This window comes from Sinohyriopsis cumingii, chromosome 8 (genome assembly GCF_028554795.1).
Source record: "Sinohyriopsis cumingii isolate HCF-2022 chromosome 8, ASM2855479v2, whole genome shotgun sequence".
Taxonomy (NCBI): Eukaryota; Metazoa; Mollusca; class Bivalvia; order Unionida; family Unionidae; genus Sinohyriopsis; species Sinohyriopsis cumingii.
Window position 1 is genome coordinate 42,108,786 of NC_142968.1, and position 26,234 is coordinate 42,135,019.

The following is a 26,234-nucleotide window of genomic DNA, read 5'->3' on the forward strand; positions in this document are numbered from 1 at the left end:
AGGATTGTGCAAAGGTCAATTAGGAAGAACTGTATTTAATTAATGAGAAATCAAAACCATACCTATCATCATAAGTAATCAGGTTGATGGCAATACCCAGGTGGCCATATCGCCCAGATCTGCCTATTCGGTGGAGGTAGGTTTCAGCATGTTTAGGGAAGTCGAAGTTTATCACAACATTTACTGCCTGAATATCTATACCTCTTGTGAATAAATCTGAAATAAAATAAAATCAAGGTTTAATTAAAAAACAAAGGTTATGCAACCTAACGGAAGGGAGAATTTATTTACCTTTTTATCTGCAATGAATACAGATTATCAAAAATTCTTCAATCATTAAGCATTACATTGCTGAAAGAGCAGTTCACAGTTTTTCCAAGAGGCCCATATAGGCCCGGAATTGCTGTATGTCAGCTTGTGAACACAAAAATGACAAGTATTGAAATTGTTGTTTACAAAGAAAATCAAGGAGCACACAGCTGCTATACAAATGATAATTTTTGGCATCATTTATCTTTTTCATCGAATAACTATCTATGTGCCTAGTCATTTACACAACAGCATTATCCTATGAATCTCTAACTGTCCCTAGACACTAGCCCCAGATTCACAACTCAGAAGCTGTTCAAAAACACATCAACAAATTATATATACTTACTTGGGGTTAACAAGGAGTTAATCTGTTCAAGCGGCATGAATTCATGGTAGTCACACAATGCAAGACATCCACCCTAATATTTATGTTGTTTGGGTTGATGTTTTACTTCCAAAATATATGGCATTGTGTAACATGTTCCATGGTAGACTCGAGGACAAATTATCATGAATTTCTTGCGCACTTGTCAGCCCATACCGACTTTGCCACCGATTAAAGTCTAACTGATGTAGTCATACTATACTTTTTAAAGATGGTATCCAATTCTGATACAAACATATGAACGCCTTTTCAAGTGCCATTAACTACAATTTAGTTGGCTGAAATGTGATGGTTGCTGAGGAATGCCGAAGTCAGTTATAGATGGAATATGTTCCTTAATGAAAGAGAAAAAGAGAAACACTAACGTTGACGAAAGCAATTCGACAGCTTTGCTCTGTTGAAAGGTTATCTGGAGTTATTTTATTTGATGCTTGGTCAAATTCTGCTTCACAGTTGTTTGGAAGTTCTCATCCAAATGTTTTTCAATATAGCTGGCAAAGGAGGCTAGATCTTTAGTTGGATCAGCATCATTTGTAAAGAAACTTAAATCTCTTTATGCCAGGGTGCTTCCCATCAGATTTGGTAAGCTTTTATCAAGTAATTTTCATGAAGCTGTAATTGAAATATTTTTGTCTTTTAGTAACACTGGCCATATATAATAGCAACTTGAAAGGTCTTCGTGCCAGGATGCTTTCTGCCAAGTTTGACCCAATTCTAGTGAGTGGTTTAAGATAACATCTTTTAAAACCTTTCCCTTTTTTGGAAATGCCAACCATATTGGATGGTAGCTCAACATGTCTGGATTACTCTGTTCAATGATTTGGAAGATGTAGCAATGTCAGCCATATCTGACGGATAATTGATTGGCATCTTTTGTATGAACTTGAAAAGCCATTATGCCAGGTTCATGGTTCCCATGCTTTTCTAAATGTAAATTTTAGGTTTTTTCCCCGGATGAAATTAATATTTTCAATGTTAACATATGATAATTACTGGAAGGAATTAAAGAAAATTTTGGATTATAAAACATGTCTTTTCCAAATCTGAAGATGTTTCTCTTTCAAGATTCTCCAAAACATATGTTGGAAAACATGATCATGTACAAAATCACAAAATGAGTCACATGAAACAAATATGACTTTATTCCTATAAATTGGCATTTAAAGCCACTTCAGTGTACAGAATACAAATTCCAACTTTGCTTTGCTGACCTGCATTATGTTGCTATGTGGAAACAACATAATGAGCACAAATTATTTTGTTTCCTTTCAAACCTTTAACTCTAAAGAATTCTAGAGCAATATATGTGCATGCTGTACAAAGTAAACCTTTCCTATCACAGTATGAAAAAAAACCCAATAAATGCAAAGTATAAGAATCTTTATCTTGTAAAGTAAAAGTGTAAACCTGAATTTGTGTACCAGAAAATCTCAAACAAGATTTTCCCACCAACATAAACTCCTTAAGATGATTTGTTTAAAATATTCCATCATTTAAAAACATTAACAAAAGGATTGATTGAAATTTTGACAAAAGACCTTCAAACTTATATATTGTTGTATAAACAAGGACTGAATTTTCTGTAAATTCAAATGGTCTTGCAGTTCAATAAACAAGTCCCAAAAGTGGCATTGATACATGGGCTCTTATTCTTTCCTGATATATAATAAAAGGGATGACAATTTCCCCTGTATTCTATTTAAGATCTGAAACTAATGCTTCAAGTTACATGTCACTGTAATAGTTTCATACCAAAGTTCAGCTTAGAGATTCAACATTTTCTAATTCGGGTTTCCTCCAAATATTCTAACCCCATTTTTCACATTTGGACATTTAGGAGTGTGGTTTCAGAGCAATTAAATATAAAATATGTGGGATCTGCTGCCACTGTAAGATAGTTTAAATTTGCTGGACCCAATAGTAAGCTATGTTATATCGACTTATACTGCATGAAATCGACAGCAAAATGATTTATTTCTCAAAAATGGCAAGTATTATAATTGTCACGTCTTTAATCCACCGACAGACTAGACGAAACTCTGCATAGATGAAACATGAGCCGGTACTCGCCATTTGCGTTGATACTCAAATGACTTCACAACTTTCACACAACGACATCGTTGAGTCCAATATTTATGTGATATCTGCAACAAACTCCTTTGTAATGTTGTTGTAAAAATTTCGTCGGATACCTTTTGTAACATATTTTGAGAATAACTACTTGGCCAGTCTGATTCATCAAGCAGAATAGCCTCGTACCCTGCTTCGTATGCTATCTGCGTGAGACGGCACGTCAGCTCAGTAGTCACGTGATACAACAAAACTCTGGAAGTAGGTCTCGGAATAAATACAGAAAATTTTGCGCTCTTTCATTTTTGTATTTTTATTACAACCAGTATCTACAATATTTGAAAATGACAGTTGTGAGATTCTGTGCGTTTGTGTGGCTAGGAATCGAAATGCTAGTACCAGCTCAAATTTCATCAACGCATTCACATTGATTTCATGAAGGTATTATCTAGATTTAACAACATTTAAGTTTGCTAGCCCATGTGCAAAGCGGCTACGCTTTAAGGCCACCATGTTGGCCTCTTGTTGAGTCTAGATTGGTTTTCATAACTTCCATAAAAAAAAGGTAGATTTTGAATTGTCTGTGAAACAAAAAGTCTACCAGACAAATCTAATCCACTGAGCATTTGGATTGTCTCAACAAATATATTAATGGCAAGCACCCAAAATACTCCATACTACAACCTTCAAATAGTCTCGTTAGAACTCAATAAATTTAACTCACGATCAGTTCAGTTACGACTCAACTGCGTAATTGTTCCAGACGTCAAGTTGTGGAGGAAAATTCTTGAATTTTCCCAGACTTTTGTCAATATTTGCAAAATTCAAAGACTTTTCACATCAGGAAAAAAAGTTATTATTTCTCCCGACTTTTTCCTGATAGGGAATCCTGCAGGTTGCTCTGTGCCAAGTTTGGTTGAAACTGAGTTGGCAGATTTTGTGGAGTTGAAAATGTAAACTGTGAACTGACACTGGATGAATGATGCATGATGGACAAAGAGACATACCTTAAGCTCACTTGGTCAGGTGAGCTAAAAATTGCAAGGCTAGTTGCACTAATAAAAACTACAATATACTGCATCAAGATACCACTCAAAATGGCCAATAACTCAACGTAATAATTTGCATGAGCTACCATGCAAATTGACATTTGCATCTTCAGGTGACGATGTCAAGTTTCATAGCTATCCATAAAAAAATGGCAGTACTAGTACAAACAATATTGCATCAGGCACTGAATCGAGATAGAAGACAAAGTGCAACAACTCCAAAACTGGGGAGAGGTACATGATTAAAAGATGATCATATAGCTTTAATAACCAAATTTCTTGGAAATCCACCAAAAACTTCTGGGCAGGATGTAGCGAGATTGTGTGCTGGACAGATAAGATTTTTTTTTTTTTTTTTACTGTAGACCAGTTTTTAGTGGCAGGAACAAACAACTTGAATCCTAAGTCCTTTTTCAAAAATGTAAATACAGTGCAACTGGGAAATAAGGCTGTACCTGAACACACTAGATTTCTACATAGTCCTTGTCTGAAGTCATGGAAAACTCTGTTTCTGTGCTGCTGGTTCATCTTAGCATGTATGTAGAAACATGAATACCCAAGTTCTGTGATTTTCTTTGCCAGCAGCTCTACTCTCTGGGTTGAGTTGCAGAATATAATGGATTGGTTTATTTGTAGCTGGTGAGAAAAGACATAAAAAGGAAGCACATTATAAGCAACAAAGATTAAACATTAAAGACCACCTTAACACTGTCGACAGGGCTCGAAATTAGCAGTTGTTTGCTAGCCTAAGGCTACAGAATATCATTTTGCTAGTATCCCAGTAGTAGTTTTCGTAATTTTAGTAGTCTGATGGTTAAGAAAGTTTAAGTTGTCACCAGTCAGCATATATGTTATATGTAAATTTTGAAAATATGAAGTCAAATATGTCCAAGTTCTCTCAGAGTTATTCGTGTAAATAACTAAAATTAAATGCTACCCAAAAGAGTTAGAACAAACAAGGATTTTTACAAATCGTATTTCAAATCGACCCAGTATAATTCTTTATTGGTTTTGTAAGATTTATAAGATAAAGTCAAAGACTGTTAGTCTTAGTTTCCTCCTCCATTTGTTAACCCCATTTCAGATATTTTAACATTTATGTTGAGATGTGATGTCAAAGTTTACTGTTTAATGAAAATCGAATTCAGTGAAACAATGTAACAATGTGGTGTCGGCATTGGGTAGCCATTTATTGGTGTACACAACCTGTTGCTATCGATGCACGGGTCTTGCTTCTTTTATTTTACACCTGGCAAAAGTTTCTTTGTTTTTGTAACCATTTAATTTGCATCATTCATGACATTCAAAGACTTCTCTACTTATTGGCCATAAAATCAACTCGGTAGACACATTGCCATCTTTGATAGCCAAGGGTATCGAGCAATAATATGATCATTTGCCCACTAGTTCTCTACATGTTCTCCATCGTTAAATTCTGAAAGGGAAAGAGTATGGAATGCTCCAACTTCTAAATCATAAGGGCCCAACTCCTTTCCATTAAGCATTAGACAATGGAGCTGGCAATAACAGTTCAAATCTTCCTGGCATTTTGTTTTCTATCTACTATATTCTCATTGACTTTGTATTTAACCCTTTCATCACTAATGGACTGGTTTTCCGGTCTGCGGCAGTCTTCTTTTCTAATGTTATAGTACCCGACTATATAAATTTTGGGATACTTCTAATAACTTCCTACTTGTAATGTAGATATTATATTTGGATTATCTCGTGAGTTTAGCTTGTATTCAATAGAAATATCGAACAAAGTAGGCACTTTTAATGAGTTAATTCTGAATGGTGAAATTTGTATACAAAATGGCAGAGTTTGAAGAAAGTGAGTGAAGTGTTAGATTTTGAATTATCAGGATTTTACCAATTTCGACCTAGTAAAGTTGGATGAAAATGAGAGAAGGCGTCTGGAGAGGCAATGGAATGCACTTGTGGGTGACAGTGATGACAATGAAGAGGACTTTGAAGGTTTTGAACTGGAGAAAGTGTATGCTCCACATAATTTTGTTTGGACGAAGTTGGAAAACCAAAGATTTGTTTCAGTTTTCTGAGAGAGCTGGACCCACCCGAGTGTTAGATGGCTCCATGAGAGCTTTGGAATATTTTCAAATATTCTATTCAGATGAAGTTTTTGGAAACATTGTCCGTCTAATGAATTTGAATATGACGATCAAACGTGCCAGAGGCGATACAGGTGTGTGGATCAATCTCACCTTGGATGAAATCAAGGCATTTTATGGAATTTTAATTTCTACCTGTCATCTACCTGAAAGAAAGACTTGTGTTGCTACTGGAATTATTCGTGAGTACAACTAGGGTCAACTGAACAAGTTTTGGGAACTTTCTAAGAAGTGAATAGATAATTACTTGTATTTATCTGTTGTGTTACCTGTATTTTAACAGATGTAATAGATATGCACATTTCAGTCATAAAATTTGATTTTTAACCTTGATTTTGACACCTAATCCAGCCAGACATGTTTAAAATTGGCAAAGTTATTTCAAAATCCACAAGTCATTTTGCTTTACAAAGTTACTTAGTGTTGAGGACTCTATGCCCCCCAAAGTTACTTAGTGATGAAAGGGTTAAGCCATTCTCATTTCCAGTTTTCTAAAAACCTTTATCCATACAATCTGATGCATCTCTATTGATAAATTTGGCAAGCATGCTAATACTAGCATTCACTGGATGAGAGAAGCTTTACACCAATCAAAATTCTCTTTACAATTACTGCCTCTTAATAATGTACAGACATACCAGAAGGATTCTCCTTATATGGTTAAATTCTTGAGGAATTGAGCTGACAGACAATAAATGGATCAGAATGAGAATTTAAAAACAAACACACACCAATGAAATCTGGATTCAGACCAGGAGCAAAGTGAAATTCTGCTTTAAATCAGAAAAGAAAGGTCAGTGATATAGTAGAAGCTAATATTTATTGCAGAATGGCATGATCTGTAGAAACCTAAGCCTTTAATGCAAGAACGCTGTCAAATTCTGTGAACAGTTTTTGATCAAATATTTTTTTTTAAAAAGTTTAAATTCTTTTGTAATAGTGGTTATAATGGATTGTAAATTAGCATTGTGATGGGGCAACACATTTTAATGGAATTCATGACAGGATGCCTCGTCAAATTTTGGTCAAATTCTGATAGTGGTCAAATTATCTGTGTGGCTTTTGAGATGCCATTTAAAGATTTTTCTATTGTTAGTTACTGTAACCACAATTTTAACAGCTCTGCAAGATCAATTTTGGTCAAATTCATTCAAGAGGCTTTTTGACAAAAGCAGCAAATAGCTTTTCTATCTTTCTTTAGTAACAGTGGCCATACTCCAACCTTCGAGACAGATGCATTTTAATTTGATCTCAATGAAGAAACATTATCATACTTGCCACCTTAAGTGGAACGAAAATCTGGATGCCAAAGAAAGAAACTAAGGATTTGGAGAAAAAAATCTGGATCAGTTTGTCACTGTCTATGCTATTTACTTAACATGAACAATGTATACTACAGTAATAATGTGAAAATCTAAAATATATCATTTTTCATCTATTATGCTGATATCTAGTTCAATTAACATGTCAAATATCAGCATAAAAAACAAAAATGGAATTTTAAAAAAATACATTTTCATGGTACAACTAGTGTATTCCTCATGGAATTTCTGCATCCATTTTGCTCTCTTTGAAGGAGGCACAGCAAAAATGAATCAAAATGTTATTTTCCTGGCATTTATAAAAAATCAGATGATTCTGAATAAATCAGGATAAGTGGCTTATGCTGACCAAACACCCGGGAGAACTGTGGACTTCTTAAGGGAATAGATATTTTACAACAAATTTTAGCCATATGTTAAGAAATGTATGCATCAATTCTTTTATTTTATATACCCTTTAAATAATGTTAACATCTTTATCTTTTTTATTTTATATTCCTGACCTTCATGCATACATTTGTTAAGATTGATCTTCCTTGGGTTTTGTGCAATTCTTTATTTTTACTTTAAATTTTAAATACTTTCATTTCCAAATTATGCTTTCTGTCAAATTTGGCTAATTTTTTCAGGTACAATTGTAATTTTCTTTTTAGCAACAGTGGCCATATTTTATAACAGATTGGCATCATTTGAACAAATATGAATCTTTCTGATTGGGCAAGACATCAGGAAAATAGGAAAAGGGGTGGGGTGGCAGAAAAACAACCTTTCGAGGGTGATAGTTCCAATGCCCAGTCTTCTAAAGTGTGACCTGCTATAACACGGTAGTTGGGAATCGCAGAATCCGACCGTGTTACAGACTGAACCGTTTTGTAAGCAACCAGGTCAGTTAGCTGAAGAAAATGATGCATGTACCCCAAAAAATTTGCAGGAGGGGAGAGGTAATAAATGCGGGCAGTTAAATACGCCTTTTATTGGCACAGATACCATCTTAAATTGATGCATATTAAATGGGAAATACACACATAATAAAAACAGGAGGCATATATATTTTACTTTATTTAGAGAACCATGGATTGGTACATATATGTGTATGCCGTTTATATATACATGTCTTATGTATAGCATGAATAGAGTATCAACACCGTGTACTCACGAATTTAATAACAGGCACTGAATCCACAATACAAGTAATTCCATCGAAAAAATGCACACACACAGAGATTTAAAATATTCCATAATTCTGTCAGAGGTAATATAGGTTTGAATTCAGTGGATAAACATAACACAATCACGTAATGAATGATGAAGCACATTTATTTTTCAGTACGTATCAAGTCGGTAAAAGTTAGTTTAGTTTGCGCTTTAAGCCCCCGTTGGTAGAATTCGTAAGAAAACTTTTTTCTTGCAAAAAGGAAACTTTCACAGCACAGTAAACGTTTTCCAGTCACGTTGGAAAATGAATAAAATCCATTAGATTCCATTGCTTTTATTTAAGCTTGGTACTGACTTCTCTGAAGAAAAGTTCTTTGTTTTTTTTATTTATTGACGACTGTAGTGTATGTGTTATTGAAGTCACTGACAAGAATAGCTTCGGAGAACCAAACAAATGCCCATTTCTTATTGTGGAGGCAACATCAAATAATTGTATTGCATGATTGGTTGGATTTTTTTCCCCATTTGCCAAGTACGTTTTCATAACAGTTGGTTCTTCAAAGGTAATGTTTATCATTTTGGGTACATTTTAAAAGGAATTGGCCGTCATTTGGTTGATTGTAGTTACAGTTCCTCCCTGCCTATTGAATAGACCAACGAGATTTTTTTTATACATTATTTTGTGGTAGTGGGGTGTTGCTGCCCTCCACTTGTGCATCAAAAATTTTACAAAGGGTCAATGGACAATAGAGACACAGGTGTTCTGCTCTGATGACAAGGATTAGTCCAGAAAAGTGGGTGTTCTGAAGGATTTAATTTAGAGTGAAAAGAGGAATTTTACATACCATCCAAACACAAATATAAGTCTATGTAAATAATTAATTACTAGTGAGTGGTCAAAAATCTGATGATAGATTATGAGAAATTGCCTCATCTGGTTGATCTCTGCTATCAGAAATGTAAATAAAAAAAGCGATATCTCACAAAATACAGTACTCATGCTCGATGTCAACATAAGCGGATTATGATATAACATGCAATGTTAAGATGGTTTGTCAATCTAGACAAAGAAATTGTTTATGTAACAATAGATAAATTTCAGTTTGCGGCTTCCTTTCATTAGTACTCTGAATTTTTCCACTCCAAACCAATAGTTATATTTATAAGTTTAAACAGCCAACCATGTCACCAACAAAATAAAAAAATATAAAAAATAAAAATCGCCTTATGGTATATTTAGCAGCCAATAAGGAAAATAAAATCGCAGTTTGTGAAATTGGAGAAGCCTATGCGATCACAGAATAAACTTTTTAAACTTTCTAGAAGAAAAACTCATTTTTCGTGTTTGAGAAAAATACATATAAAATGTCAGGAGCCAGGATATAGAGGATATTTGCTTGAAACGAGTGAATAATGGATATATTTCACCGAGTGGATGAAAAACCACAAGTGAAAATGCTAGAGTTTTTCACCCACGAGATGAAATGTATCTGTTATTCACTTGTTTCAAGCAAATAGTCTTTTTATTTTATGCTCACATACATTGGCTACCTAAAGTTTGTGACACACTGAATTAGAAGATTTATTACGGTAATGTCAGCTGTTTATCGTACATGTTCTGCTGTGCTATGTGCACCAGCGCACAAAATTAGTTCCACATCAGACTGATAAAAGTTAACTGATATTTCCAGAATAACAAACTACAAGTTTCAAGGATACCAGACAGGGATTATTAATCTGCTAATAATTAAGTATTAATTATTAATTTGCTCAGGTGCAAAATCAAAGGGAGGTAAGTATGTTCTGACCCAAAAACTAATTCATGCAGTTATTTTTTCACTACAGTGAAATATCAATATCATTTTAATTAGAAAATCAAGTAATTCACTGCTTAGCATAAAATAAAGTCTTGTATTATTCATGCGCGATCTCTTCCCCAAAACGACAATACTCTTTTTAGTTTTTTGGGTGTACTTTGAAGATTATTTTTTTTGTGTGTGTGAAAAAAAACCCAACATGTATATAAAATTTTGGGAGCCATGACACGACCATGTTATATCCGAATTAGTGTTATAACTGAGCGTGCTATAGTGCGGTCACACTTTATTTGGTATTCTCAGTTAAAATGTGTTTGGTGGGTGTACAAGAAAAAAAAAAAAGAAAAAAAAATGCCATTCAAATCCCCCAAATCTACTTTCCTGGACAAATGCAAATATTTCAAGTTTCAAAGTTTATCTGCATATTACCTTAGAAAAGAGCGTGTTGAGGCAATGGACCTTTTGCTTCTCTTGGACAAATGCATAGTACTGTGTTACACCCTTCAGCGTCAGTTCATCCATCAAGTTAATCTCGTATGGGTTTTGTAGATGTTTTTTCTGCAAGGAAAAAGAACATTACGAGATGCCAAGTACATGGAGTAAACTTGCAACATGAAAATATTAGAGCATTCATTTCATCTGAAATCTATGAAACTAATATAATTTTTTCCAGCTTCTGTATGACCTGGCAAGCAAAGAATGCACGTCATACAACTTGACCTTTATCTCTCCATTAATTTCAGCTGATATTTAATGAATTATATTCATGTGCAAATGCAAACAATGAAATAATGCAGTCTGAAGTAAATTGAGAGCAGAAATATTTTTCATGGAATGGATTTGAAAATCGCTCGGTTAAAGGCTGCTACTTAATTTCCAAGGTCAAAGCCTTTTTGCATGACAATTCAGGATTAGATTATTTACACCAATGGACCAGTCTTTCACACCTTCAAGACAACAAAATTGTTCTCGAGGCATACATACAAACCTACTTGACAGTCGAGGGTAAACAATATCTGCCCATCAGAACTGAATAGTGCTTTATCAATGTATGACACAAGGAAGATGAAGCATCCAAATGTAATCCAAGAAGATACAATGCAGCTGTAAAAGCAGCTATTAAATTATCAGTCAAGTACTTGATTCATATGTGGGAAAAGGTTGGAATGCCTCCATGGAGTCAATACATGTTATCAGTGGCTGAAGGTCAAGGCCAAGGTTAAAACATTGTAAATCAAGGGGCTTTTGGAGCAGGGAACAGAGCTGCAGTCATCTACATTAATTTGGGGGAGAGCACTCTTACTTGCCAATGGTTGTTTGTCAAACTTAAGCAGAATATTGTCTCATTCATACTGTTGGCATTTCATATTTCCGTATGCTGTTCACACTTGCCATTCTAGCTTAAAAAGTCCCTAGTAATATAGGGGGTTTCACGGTTGCAATGGAGTTACTGATCGTAGCACCTAAAATTACCTCCCTTAGCTCCAATGCGCATGCCCACAAAAAATTTCCAGTTCTGGATAGTTCACCGTTCTGCATTTTGGTTAGCGAAACATAGTTAACAAAGGAAGGTATCTTAGCTGTGCTACAGATCATTATGTTTAAACCAATGAATCAATTATATATGCCAAACATCTTTTGTTCATACTAGGAGAATAATTATAGACATTAAATCAGATAATTAGATTCAGTGTCCATACTTAGATTATATCAGATAATTAAATAATATTTACTTTCCGTACATAAATGATATCAAATAATTAAATTAAATACAATGTCCATACCTGATAATATAAATTCATTATCCATAATTTCAGATACATTTGTTGGAACAGTTCACTCTGTTATCCGATTTTAAACATTTATTGCTCATTTTTGGTTACATAACTTTAACGAAAACAATCTCAACAATTTGCATTTTTCATATGTTGATATATCCTTCTTTCAGTTATTTTCGCAAGGCTAATAGTTCGTTTATAGCACGTGTTAAGAAAGTTATAACACAAGTTCGATACATCAGCTGATTTGTAATGCTGAAAATTTTAAACCAGAAAAGTTTTGTTTAAAAAAATGGAAGACAGTATTTTAATATATTCAGAGGAACTTAACGAAGCAATAATTACATTAGCAATCACAACGATTAATGAGTGTAATTAATGCAGACGGAATATTTATTCATTTTGGGTGTAAATATCGTACAGTATTCAGATCAAATAAAATACCCAATTACTTTTGTTGTTGTTTCATTTTCTTTTTGACTTTTGAAACATCAAATATTGGACGGTACATGCAATAACTTTCAGCATGATTTTTCTTTGTATATGCTGACACATAATAACTCTCAAATTTGCTGGGGTCTTTAGACAACATTTCTGATTACCACCAGCAAATTCATCTAGAACAGCCTTCATAAAATTAGTTTAATTCTGTTTTACTTTCATTGCATCAAATATGTAAGTTTTAAAGATCCAATTATTTCACAGATTCCATCATATTACTTTGGTTCGTCTTTTAAATCAATATTGATCCACGTGACCGGATGTAAAATTGCAAACAGTATGATTTTAAAAAGAGACTGCTTGTAAGAACATATTCTACAAGTCAATAATAAATGGATACTCAGAAACATTCACATTTGTTGTCTTTATCTATCAGTCACTCTTTCTAACTTAGCATCATTTTATACTCGTTTTTAACCAGAAGTATGTTTATGTAATATACGTATGCACACATTCGAGGATATACACACCCATGCACCAGATGAAAGAAGACAGACATATAGACAGACAGACAGATAGGTGAGAGCCACAAATGTCCTATACATGCATAGTGTGTCTAACATCGATATTTCTCCAAATTGTATACTATAAAATTTCCAACTGTTCAAGGAAATAAAATTAAAATAATCATCAAGGAGACTCGTACATGCACCTGTCTGTTCAAGTGTGGTTGACATGTGTGCATTTGGAAAAATATAATGAACATCACTAGAAAAGCAACAGTCTAATTCAATAATAAAAAAGCCACAAGAAGTTAGAATTTTTTTCTTGTTGTCATTCAACTTCCATTAAGTGCTGTGATTGAATCTGTACAAAATAAACATATTTTCATTATTCTTCAAGTGAGATTAATTGCAAGAACTTTTTACGCAGCGATACACTTTCGCACAGTCAAATAATACAAACTAGAGCATAAGGTAGTAAAGGAAAGATAATGAAGTTCTGAAATGGGCAGATATTTATTTTTGAATGCTGGGAGCAGCGCAAGTTAGTGAAAAAAAAAAAAAAAGATGTAAAAAAAAATTGATCAAATATTGATAGAATTTCTTTCTAAGATGGTGAGATATCGATCCTACTTGCATAATGTGAGCGGTCTGTCACGTTTTCTTGATCTACATCTGCCATCTTAATTGATTGAACTATCTGGAAGTGAGTTGCACCGATATGCCCTCTGGTGTTTTCAAGGGGAGATACTAACCGTGAAATCCCCTATACTGATGCATATATGCCAACTTTTTAAGCTTTTTGACTGTCTCTCATTTACATCAGCAACTGAATTATTTAAAAGCACTTCATCTCCATATGGGAATTTCTGGAGCATGTAATCACAGGCTTTAGCATAATAATCTCTAACATTATCATAAAACACCTACACAGCTAGAGTACAATTGTGTTCTATGATTTCTCTTGCTTCTGCACCAATAGCAAGATCTTCATTATCTTTCTATTAAGAACTCTGTAAATAACACCTCTGCATTTTTAACATTCATGTCCGCACTTTAGTTCTGCTGTAGATAATAAGTTACCTTAGTATTGGAGTTCGTAAGACGAGCTAATTCGATGTGTTTCTTTGTTTTCAAGTGTTTCTCCACATAAAATTAGCAATATTAAAATCGTTTCCGCACAAACTGCAATGAGCATGATGCTGCCCTAGAATACAAGGAATCGTATTGTTGCTTAAAATTGACCTGTCATACATGTACTATAGTACATGTATGACAGGTCAATTTTAAGCAACGATACGAGCCCCTGTGCCAGAGAATGGAACGCTGTATTATGCCATTCATGTATTCATCTTTTAAGGATTCATTTTTTTTGTTATATTTTTCTGATCCACATGTGAAGTTCTTTGAAAAAATATATGTACTCTAACACAAACCGACTAGAATACATCTGAAGATTTTTAGCACCAAATAGTAAAATTATTTCCACATGGCCTGTTATAGACGTCACGTGATGCTGCCCTCATCTTTGGAGGATTCTGTTATTTTATGTTTAGTTTATTTTTGGCCTTTTTCTAATCCATCGGTGAAATTATTTGAAAGGAGATATTTTTTTTCTCATACACGCATCAACTAAAATAAATTCTTTTTTGCGCCAAATACCTAAAGACTGGTTCTATACTCAATATAAATTCTAAAAAAGTATCTGCGAGTAAAAATTAAAAATGAGAAAACCAGACTGTTCTCTCCTCACTAAGCCATACAGCTGCTATAAATAGAATAGGAGGTCAAAAGTTTGAAAGTAGAACCAGAATGTTTCTGGGTAAGAGGATAGTTGCTATAAATAGAACATAATACTGTTAGGAACGTGCATGGACAAGCGTAGTCTTACAGCGTAGTTACGTAGAAGCCATCTTTAATAAAATACAGTCTGTGGGATTAATAGAATGTTAATAAAAACGAGAAAACTACTGATTTTTTTGGAAGGTGGATATATCGAAAAAGCATAATCCATATAAGTTAATGTGTTAGGCATAATTTTGGGAAAAAAAGCGTAATGATTACGCCAAAAGCATAATGTTTGGCATGTATACTGATGGTGAAGACATTAGAACAGAGGCCAAATGCAGTAAACATAATTTAAGACATCCATGTGGTGGGCATATTGGAGGTCAGAGAGGCACCATTTTCGTGCATGACAATGTAAATGTCTTTAGTCCTTTGGTGAAAAACCAATGCTGATATGACCCTTCATTCAGAAGTAGTAACAAATAACATTTTTAAGACAGCCACTGTGGTGTCAATATTGGATCAATGAACAGAATCATTTTCAATTACGATCAACTAGATGTAAGTAGCCTCCTGATGAAAACACCAAGGCAGTATTACTTTTTGTTCAAAAGTAATGATTTTCAAGATTAACCCTGTGGTGATCATACTGGATGCATTTTCTTTAGGAAGAAGTGTTAAAAACTATTTTAATCATTGCTTGGCACTCCATGAAATTAGCAGTTGTCAATATTTTAAAACTCCACTGTCAGAAATTCCATGACTTTTCCAGGATTCCAGAAACCCGGTTTTACAGATCCTTAATACTGTCATCTTATGTAAATTTCCATCAAACTGTAAACAGAATTTGATTCAAGAAAATTCTAAGGACAGAATAAAGGCTTATCTAGAATTCAAACTTAGTAAACATGTTTACCATACATGATATTAGACACGTAGCCCGGAACTCTTACCCTCATTAATGATAATCACAAAAACAAAATTAAATATAAATAAAAAGTTAAGCACAGGCTCACGGGTTTCCTGCAATTTTATAAGTGGATTTCCATACAGGTCTCTGTTGGCACTAGCAATAGCCAAAGGCATGAAAGATACAAAGAAAGATGGTGATGAATATTCATTTTAAAACAAGGCATCTAGCAATGAAAACATTAAAGTTTGTGGTAGTCTTCTGAGTTGCCATGAAAACTGTTTGTCAGCCATTAATGTAGTGCATATCAGATGCTTAAGTCCTCCCTATGGAATAAATATTGAATTCATTCAGAGATTAAAAGAAAAAAATAAATAGACCAAATTTATGCAAGTTCCTGATTTGTCATTTAACACATTAACCCCTAGCAACGACTTCATGGGGCAGGAGGTAGTTGCCTACTGCCGAGTTCTGTAGCGTCATGGTCATGCATGATACACTAAAGTGGGTGGTATTATAGAAAGGTAGACAGATGTAGCTCTACAATGATACCAAATACTCTGGAATATCTAGTTGCACTACAAAATACAGATAGGAAAAACTCATTTTTTGGACCTGACCTTTTTTCACCCAAAATTTGCCCGTGGTCAGAATCTGATTTTGTGTCTGGATTTTAGACTTTTTTGGCCTCAGATCTAAGGCAAACCGGTATGAACTGCAGACAGACAGATGAGCCTTTGCAAAAAGTAGGATAAGATGGGCATTTGGAATAAAGAGTGGTCTCCATACAAAAATAATGGCTCCGTTTAGCAAAAGAAAAGAGAAAGTCCAACTTTTACCCTTCCAAATAGCCAAAGAAAATCGATGTTTCTGACACCACTAGGCAGTGTGTTATTGAAAGATGACCGGGGATTTGGTGTTTGAATCTATTCAGAAATAGCTTTCAAAATGTGTTTCCTACTCGATTTGTAGGCAAAAATGACAAAAAGCTATAGGGGTTAATACATTGATTTATATGTCTGTCTCAGTCTGACATGATGTCTCATCAGAACTGTTAAATGTCTGACAGGGATAACTATCATCATCATCGACAAACAAGCATATGCCAAGTTAGAAGTGCATGATAAATTCTCTTCAGTACTTTGTTGATTTGAACTGTCCTTTTAATGTTCTTGTGACAATAAACCCTCATTATCCCTTAATATTTGTTGGTGTTGGTTAATGCTATTTCTCTGCATCTGAGAGGCCACGTATAGCAGACAGTAAAAATGGGACAAAGAATCAGGAAAACCACTCAGAAGAACTTTAGACCAACAGGAAGCTACCGGCAAGCTTTCTCACATACTCTCATTGGCCAAGTCTGACACTTCAACATGCGTGGTCAAAAGTGAGATGTCACTGATTAGTAAAAGCATGCACTTTTGACCCGTCATCTAGGTCCTCCTATTATGTATTTTGTATGTGCAAAATTAACTTAATCCAAGAAAGTCTTGTGTACTCCAAGGACTTGTTCCAAAATATGGATAAAAACACTGTGGGGGTTAACGCAATTTTCTGCCACATACTATAAACATGGCAGCCAATATACCTCACAGAAAAACCCAAGAAGATCCTCGAAACTACAGAACACTACTGGCAAGCTTTCTTGCATTCTCTTGCTGATTAATCTGACATGCAATCCAGCAGTAAGAGGTTATATGTGCAACTGATCTGTAAAAGAATGTGCCAATCAGCCACCATGAGACTCCTGGACTGAAACAATCTGGGTACCAAATTAAAAAATTTCATTAAGAGGCTTGAATTAATAGTTTGAAAGATGTACACTGTATATTGATATATTTCCCCTTGCTACAACCTTGAGCATAGTTGCCACACACCCCAGTACAAAAATATTGAATGCTTATGACAAAAATACCGATTTTCAGGAATAAATATAGAGTTTTAAAATTTTAATGCATATGGTACTAATTACAACATCTACAGCCATCAGTAAAATAGGACAGTACCTTAATTACTTATCAAGGATGCATGTGTTGCTCTCTTGTAACTTCTGAATGGGCACCCTGTTCCATTCGGGTCCCCATTTAGAAGGTGCAAGAGTGCAACACAGACACAGGCTGTTTATATAAGCCTTTCCCACACCTTATTTTTCCCCCCCTCCAATCATTATGGATTCCAATGTACCAGATTTCACAGATAATCTGAATTCTGTATGATTTTCTTTTACTGAACTGATTTTGTTCTAGAAAATGAGTAATCCTTTGAGATTCTACTGTCTGGAAAACGTGTGCAAAATAAATCACCAACAACAATAGTTACTGAAAGAGGAAGGTTCATTTCTAAAAAAATGTAACAAACCAAATTTTGTTCAAGGCTCTCTATGGTATTTATATATGTTATATGTTTAGGCAGAGTTGATGATTAAACAGCAAGCTTATGTTTATTAGCCTTTTCATGCTCTTTTATGTAATCTGCCTCCATGCCCAATAGCGAAATCACATTACACAATTTGCAAAATGTAAAGTTTTCTCCTTTACTGTGATGTGATTTGGATTTTTAACATAGCTTTAACAATGTTTCAGTCATATTGCTATGATGTCTGCAGTGTGGCAGTTTATGGTGATGCATAGCACTGGGGCATCATGCCGCAGACATGTAGCATGATGTCCCACCCATTCATATTATTCTGACACCAGGCAGACCAGTCCTAAAACTAACCTCTTAATGCTGAGCGCCAGAGGCAGCTGTTAGTACCATTTTGTTAAGTCTTTTGGTATGACTTGGTCTGGGATTGAACCCACGACCTCCCACATCTGAGGCGGATGCTCTAACCAATAGGCCACTGGAACGATATTTCTCCTTTACCAGATGGTTTCACAAATCTAAACAAGGTGGCACAATTGTCCTTCCAGTTTTGTTTTCTCATCTTTCTAGGTTCATGATTAGAAGTTGAATATTATGAAGACAAGATACAGTGATAGTGGCAATGGTTTGCAAAATACAATAGGACGGATAGACAGGCATGGTAGCCTCGATTTCAAATGAACCAATCATTATTTTAGAACTCCATTCCTATATACATGCAAATATTTCTAACAAAACCATAAAAAGTACCCTTGTAAACAGAAAATTGCAGGGAAATTTTTGTTTTATTTTAATTAAAAAAAGTATTTTAAGCAAGAAAAACGTACACCCATATTCAGGTCCAATATGAGGGACACTTGGCAGTTATTTATGAGGCAGGGCATTTGCCAGTGGCATGTGACAAGTTATAATATGTAATAGGCCAAAGCTCCATGAAAATCTCCCCAGTCAGTCAGAAAAGTCATCTAGAAACAAGCAAAAAGTAACAAATGGTAAACTCAACAATACAATATGCCAGATTTAATATGGCGTATAGTAAGCAGAAATCAGGAGGAAAGAGACAAATCTGGTATTTTTGTTAGTAACATTTTGCATTAAACCCATCCCCATCAAGTTCTCAAATTAGTTTTATCTTTTGAAGCAAGATAACTACAAATGACTTGATATAACACCGGTGAAGACATTTCATCTCCTTGCTCTTGAAAACAGTTAACCACCGCATGATCCATCTCTTTGTGCATGATAATCAAATCTTTCTGACAATCTCAAGATAAAAGTTTTACTCGTTTGCTGGACATTCTACAAAATCACTTGGAAATTCAATAGGGCTTCAATTAAAGTTTCTTTTTCTTGTTCACTTTAAAAGCTGAAGTCCATCTCTAGTGGTTAGTTATGTCTGTCTCAGTCTGATGTGCTGTCTCAACAGAATTTCTAAATGTCTGACAGGGATAACTATAGTTATCATTGACAAACAAGCATATGCCAACTAAGAAATACACGTTAAATTCTCTTCAGTACTTTCTCAACTTGAACTGTCCTTTTACTGTTCTAGTTACAATAAAACCTCATTTTTCTCAACAAGTACTGTAGTTATTATAGGTAAAAAATTAATTTGTTCCAAGAAATTCATATGTACTCAAATAAAACACATATGGGGTCTAATGTCATTTCTCAACACACAATATGCTATACATGGTCGCCTGCATATCTGGTAAAAGTAGCCAAGAAATATGAACCCATGTAAGTTAATGCCAAGCATTTTCACAAAACCATAACGGTTGAGCCAAGACTTGAACCAGTGCAAACAGAAGTGATATATATGCATATTATCTGCAAAATTGAGCACCTTAGACCATTCTGCCACCCAGACAGAAACAATCTGAGTTTATAAATTCCACAATTTAACCCTTTACCACATAGAGCATAGTTACAAAGTGCAGCATGCTATAAATAGAACACCCGTTACCTAGTTGACTCCATACACATACGGTTGCCTGTGAACTGTTAAGCAATGCAGTGTATGTTATGTTTAACAGCAATCTGAACCATTTTAAAATTTTGGTACACATCTATTATATGTGGGAAAATTTAAGAGTAAAGCTCGATTGTTATAGCCGTGTAATTATTTATCAGTGTCATGTTAGAGACGCTGCATTACCATCCATAGCTGCCATTTCTCATACTCAAATCTTACAAGTTTTTCGTCTGTGTATACATCACTAAGTCATCTGAATTTGATAATTTATAAAAACTAATTGCTGCCTACTTCAATATCAGAGCCTTTAGCTAGGTTATTGAATCTTTCATAGTTGTGATTCTGATCGTGAAAACTTCGTTAAGTATTGAATGAAATCCACGACTGCCATTTTGGAGAGTGTAGATTACGACCCAGTTACTTTAAATAGCAGATACCGACCAGTGTATAAACAGTGACCATGTGATCTGACGTAACTGTCATTTGCAGAAATGAATGTAATCTCTAAAAGGGTTTTCCCCGAAGGTGGCGGGCGCTATGAAAACCAGCATAAATTTGCTGATGTTTACAGCAGATGTCAAAAGGTGCTTCCATGCGATTGAGTACAGGCATCAAAAGAAGCTTCTATGCGAATGGTGTAGAGGCTTTCAAAGACACTTGCGCGAGATAAAGAGTTAATATACAGGCTTCAATGACCAGGCGTTTAATAAATTTTTTTTTATTGTAATTGTCCCCTGGACTCAGAAAAGCTGGGCATAAACAGATATGGATCAGTTGTTTTTCTTGCAGAGAAAAGGGGTTGCCAATATGGAATGTTGTCACGATTGATTACTAAGAAAGCAAGAATGCTTAAGAAACTGCATGTGGAGCCCACTATCAAAATATTGGCTCAAAATTCATTACTATATCTTCTATGGTTTAAAAGTTATGAACTGTATAACAATGTATATCACGTTTCTCCTTGCCGTGACCTTAACCTTAAGACATGGTGCTTCAAAATTATATGCGGCAACTGGTAGTTAAGGTAGAAAAAGCTCCATGCTATTCTCCCCAAACAGAAAAATCTGCCATAAGCAAAAAACAGATGGAAACCCCAAAAATATAATATGCCCGATTTAATACAGCAGATATTGAGTAGAAAGAAAGGAGACAAAACTGATGATTTTGTTAGTGACATTTTTCATTAAACTGTTCCATCAAGTTCTCAAATTATCTTTTCTATAGCAAGATTACAACCGACTTGATGTAACCTTGGTGAGGTCATTTCATCTCCAAGCTCTTACAAATGGGCTAAGTAATCACTTGGAAATTCAATATGGCTTCAATAAAAGCAAGTTTCTTCTCTCTTGTAAGCTTTAAAAATACAAAGCCAACCTCTACAGTGATTAGGATGTCAAGTTAGAAGGACATGTTAAAATCTTTTCAGTACATTCTAAATTTGAATCATCCTTCAATTGCTCTTGTCATCATCAATCAATCCTGTATTTTTTATCCAATTTCTTTTTCTAAGCTGGTGAAAATTCATCAGTTCCTTCCTTTTTTTATGGCTTCTTGCTGAGAAACTTATTCATTATGTTACTGTGATTTGCTGATGTGACTAGCTCTTTGTATTGGCAGATGTAAACCGGAAATCAAGCTGGATATAGTAAAGTACTAAGAAACATACCAGAAACAGAAAAACCAGATACAGAAACATGGAAATGGAAAAGGATGTTTCTGTAAGAAAATTTTTTTTTCCCCCTAGAGTTGAAAAATCGGGGAATCAGAGTTACGTCAGTAGGGTTGGCAGGTCTGTATGCTATACATGGCAGATAGTATATCTGGTTGAAGAACGCAAGAAGAACCTCCAACACTGGCAAGCTCCTGACATACCCATGGTGGATGAACCGAGACTCACGCAATGAGTCAACAGTAAAAGAGAGCCCTTTAGATCATTCAGAAACCCATAGCCTCCTGCCTAAACACAAAATGGGTATTGAATTACAGAATTTGAAGGACAGGTATTACTGACTAGATGTCTGATAAAATCAATTTGTAACTGTACTCAAGACTGTCTGAAAAACAGGACACAACTAGATATAGATCAGCTTATTTTGCTAGGAGGAATGGGGTTCCTAAAAATCATGTTGAAGCCCGAATGCCATGAAAGCAAAAAGTCTCAAGGAACTGTATGTGGAGCCCACCTACAAAACATTGCTGTGAAATGTGACCTACTGGCTCAAGTTTCATTCAAATATCTCCAGTGGTTTAAAGTTATACACTATATAATGATACAAAAAGTCTCCGTGTAACCTTGGTAGAGACATTTCATCTCCATGCTCTTGAAAACAAATATCCGAAGAATCTATCTCTTTGTTCATGATGGACAACAAAAAATTTCAAGAAAAAAGTTTTACAAATGGGCTGGCCATTCTCTTAAGTCACTTGGAAAATCAATATAGCTTCAATTAAAGCAAGTTTCATTTTCTTGTTCACTTTAAAAATTGAAGCCCATCTCTACAGTGATTATTATGTCTGTCTCAGTCTGACGTGCTGTTTCAACACAACTTTTAAATGTCTGACAGGGATAACTATCATCATCATCGACAAACACATGCCAACTTAGAACATGTTAAAATCTTTTCAATACTTTCTAAATCTAAACCATCCTTTTATTGTTCTTGTTACAATAAACCCTCCTTAACCTCAACAAGAATTATGTATATTATAGGTGCAAAACCGAATAGTTCCCAAAAGGTTTGTACTTGAAATAAGTGTCGTAAACCAATAGAAACACATTTGGTGGGGTTCAATAACATTTTTCAGCATATATTATGCTATACATAACAGACTATATCTGGTGGAAGAATGCAAGAACCTCCAACACAGGAAGCTAATGGCAAGCTTTCTCACATACCCATGTTGGTTGAGCTGAGATTCTAAACTCGTGCAGAGTTGGCCTGTGAGTAAGCAGTAAAAGTGATCACTTTAGACCATTCAGAAACCCATAGCCTCCTACCTAGACACAAAATTGGTACTGAATTACAAAATTTGATGGACATTTATCATTGACTGGATGTCTGATAAATCAATCTGTAACTGTACTCAAGACTGTCTGAAAAACAGGACACAACTAGATATAGATCAGCTTATTCTGCTAAGAGGAATGGGGTTCCTAAAAAGGCATGTTGTAGCCTGAATGCCATGAAAGCAAAAAGTCTCAAGGAACTGAATGTGGAGCCCACCATCAAAGCATTGCTGTAAAATGTGACCTACTGGTGCAAGTTCCATTCAAATATCTCCAGTGGCTTGAAAGTTATACACTATATACCGCCATGTTGGCCTATTCTGCACTTTGGGTAATTCTGTGCAACGATACGTCATTTCTGTAAACATTTGATCATGTGCTATTTTGGGTTAAAAATCCATTTTGTATACAGAAAGAACAATCGCACATTAATTAAGAAAAGTGATATTCATAAAGTGTACAAAAATATCCCACATTCAGACTCTAAATGCACGTAAAAATCTGATTTCTAAATGGCAACGTGAAGACCCACTCCATGATCCTCTTGAACCTGTAACCCAGAAAATTTGATTTACTATGCATCTTTCAGAATCAAACAAATAAATACATTATATAAAAGATGGAAATGTGTACCTTAAAACGAAACTATTTTAATCCAAGTTTCAAATTTCACAAAAAGTCCCACATGTACAAAAACGCCTAATAGCCAATGTGTCTACTTGCCACTAAAACAAATTCTCAACAAATTCCACAGGGAATGTCTGTTTCTAAATTCTGTAGTCATTTTTCCCCATCAACAAGACAAACATGTTACAGCCTATTCGTTGTAGTTTCTCTTCCACGCAATAGCTTATTTTTCATAAAAATGACGAACTTTAGTAACATTTTTACAAGATCGGTTTAGTTTGCTTAATATCTCTTGCCATTTATTAGCATTTTTACACTGAATTTTGTAAAACGAGCTATAAACCTTACCTAATTACTCGACTGAACTGCGGACAGAAACAGTCCAAAGTAATAAATTTCATCTCTATTGCAAGATGGATAAACATTACAATTTTTCAAAGCTATGCACAAATAGACCAACATATCACGAGTCAGGAAAACAGGGGTGGTATCCTGTGTCCAAAATTAATATTATTTTAAGCAGAATGTTCTGGTGATAATTGCATCTTTTCAAATGGTAAGCATTGCTGTATTTCATTTTTGTCAATCTCTCGAATTCGGTATGCATTTTGCTTCAATACTGGAAACAAAAACCTCAAGTAAGCAGAAATGCCCGACAGCAGTATAATGATACGACTCCATGTAACGATACAGGTATTTCATCTACATGCTCTTGAAAACAGATAACATCTGAAGAATCCATCTTTGTTCATGATGGTCAAATTTGGAACTTAAAATTTCAAGAAAAAGGTTTTACAAATGGGTCGGACATTCTACAAAATCACCGGGAAATTCAATATGGCTTCAATTAAAGCAAGTTTCTTTTTTTTCTTCACTTTAAAAATTGAAGCCCGTCTCTACAGTGATTACTATGTCTGTCTCAGTCTGACGTGCTGTTTCAACACAATTTTTAAATGTCTGACAGGGATAACTATCATCATCATCAACAAACACATGCCAACTTAGAACATGTTAAAATCTTTTCAGTACTTTCTAAATTTGAACCATACTTTTATTGTTCTTGTTATAATAAACCCTCCTTAACCTCAGCAAGTATTATGTATATAATAGGTGCAAAACTGAATAGTTCCCAAAAGGTTTGTACTTGAAAATACTGTCGTAACCAATAGAAACACATTTATGGAGATTCAATAACATTTTTCAGCATATATTATGCTTTACATAACAGGCTATATCTGGTGGAAGAATGCAAGAACCTCCAACACAGGAAGCTAATGGCAAGCTTTCACACATACCCATGTTGGTTGAACCCAGACTCTAACTTGTGCAGACAGCTGACATGCGAGTGAACAGTAAAAGTGAGCCCCTTTGACCATTCAGCCGCCCATAGCCTCCAGGTTCAAAACAATCTGGGTATCGACTTACAGAATTTGTTGGACAGGTGTCATCACCTAGATGTCTCAAGGAACTTCATTTGAAGCCCACCATCAAAGCACTCCTGTAAAATGTGACCTTCTGGCTCATGTTTCATTAAAACATTTGTGGTTTGAAAGTTATACATTATTTAATGATACAATGACTCTCCATGTAATCTTGGAAGACATTTCATGTCATAACTCTTGCAAGCGCTCCGGTGGCCAAGTGGAAGCGGAAGGTCATGGCTTTGAACGCCGGCCAAGTCATACCAAAGTTTTACAAAATTGGTACAAACAGCTGCCTCGTGAGGCGCTCAGCATTAAGAGGTTAGTGTTAGGACTGGTTGGCCTGGTGTCAGTATAATATGACTGGGTGGGACATCATGCTACATGTCTGCGGCATGATGCCCCAGTGCTAGACATCAGTATAAACTGCCACACTGCAGACATCAAAGCACCATGACTGAATGTTTTTCATGCACACAAACACATACCATGCTTTTGAAAACAGAACATGTGAAGAATCCATCTCTTTGTTCATGATGGTCTAAAAATTTCAAGAAAAAGGTTTTGCAAATGGACTGGCCATTCTCTGAAGTCACTTGGAAAATCAATATAGCTTCAATTAAAGCAAGTTTCATTTTCTTGTTCACATCTGAAGAATCCGTCTCTTTGTTCATGATGGAACAATTAAAGATTTCAAGAAAAAGGTTTTACCAATGAGCTGGCCATTCAATGAAGTCACATGGAAAATCAAAATAGCTTCAATTAAAGCAAGTTTCATTTTCTTTTTCACTTTAAAAATTGAAGCCCATCTCTACATAAATTATTGTCTGCCTCAGTCTGACGTGCTGTCTCAACACAATTTTTAAATGTCTGACAGGGATAACTAATGTCATCATCGACAAACATACCAAACCACAAGTAAATGTTAAAATCTTTTCAGTACTTTTTAAATCTGAATTGTTTTATTGTCCTTGTTATCATAAACACTCATCCTCCTCAACAACTACTGTTATATGATAGGTGCAAAAATGAATAGCCCCAAAAGTTTGTACTTGAAAATATTGTCCCAAAACAATACACACATTTAGTGGGGTTTAAAGCCATTTTATCAGCACATATGCTATACATGGCAGACAATACACCTGGTGGAAGAACGCAAGAACTGCCAACACATGGGGAAG

General features: G+C 35.0%; 1 protein-coding gene and 4 non-coding genes across 8 annotated transcripts in view; all 5 read right to left on the reverse strand.

Moving 5' to 3' along the window:
- LOC149793360 (ATP-dependent RNA helicase cgh-1-like) overlaps positions 1-26,234 on the reverse strand; it is an 80,632-nt gene that overhangs the window by 16,814 nt on the left and 37,584 nt on the right. For 3 of the 4 annotated variants that reach the window (XM_089967344.1, XM_089967345.1, XM_089967346.1), the window contains exons 8-10: positions 10,669-10,797; positions 4,272-4,452; positions 63-216 (exon numbers count right to left, since the gene is read on the reverse strand). In XM_089967344.1, the coding sequence (XP_089823470.1) occupies positions 63-216; positions 4,272-4,452; positions 10,669-10,797 (464 nt within the window). Of the gene's footprint in view, positions 1-62; positions 217-2,893; positions 4,453-10,668; positions 10,798-26,234 lie in introns of those variants that run through there. The other variant, XM_089967347.1, reaches the window with a different exon arrangement.
- LOC149793361 (small nucleolar RNA R38) lies at positions 16,677-16,755 on the reverse strand. Its single transcript, XR_016423099.1, has one exon. It is a non-coding gene; the product is annotated as a small nucleolar RNA R38 (small nucleolar RNA).
- Positions 22,511-22,589, reverse strand: LOC149793362 (small nucleolar RNA R38). The gene has a single exon (XR_016423103.1). It is a non-coding gene; the product is annotated as a small nucleolar RNA R38 (small nucleolar RNA).
- On the reverse strand, positions 24,545-24,623 carry LOC149793363 (small nucleolar RNA R38). Its single transcript, XR_016423106.1, has one exon. It is a non-coding gene; the product is annotated as a small nucleolar RNA R38 (small nucleolar RNA).
- LOC149793364 (small nucleolar RNA R38) lies at positions 25,879-25,957 on the reverse strand. The gene has a single exon (XR_016423105.1). It is a non-coding gene; the product is annotated as a small nucleolar RNA R38 (small nucleolar RNA).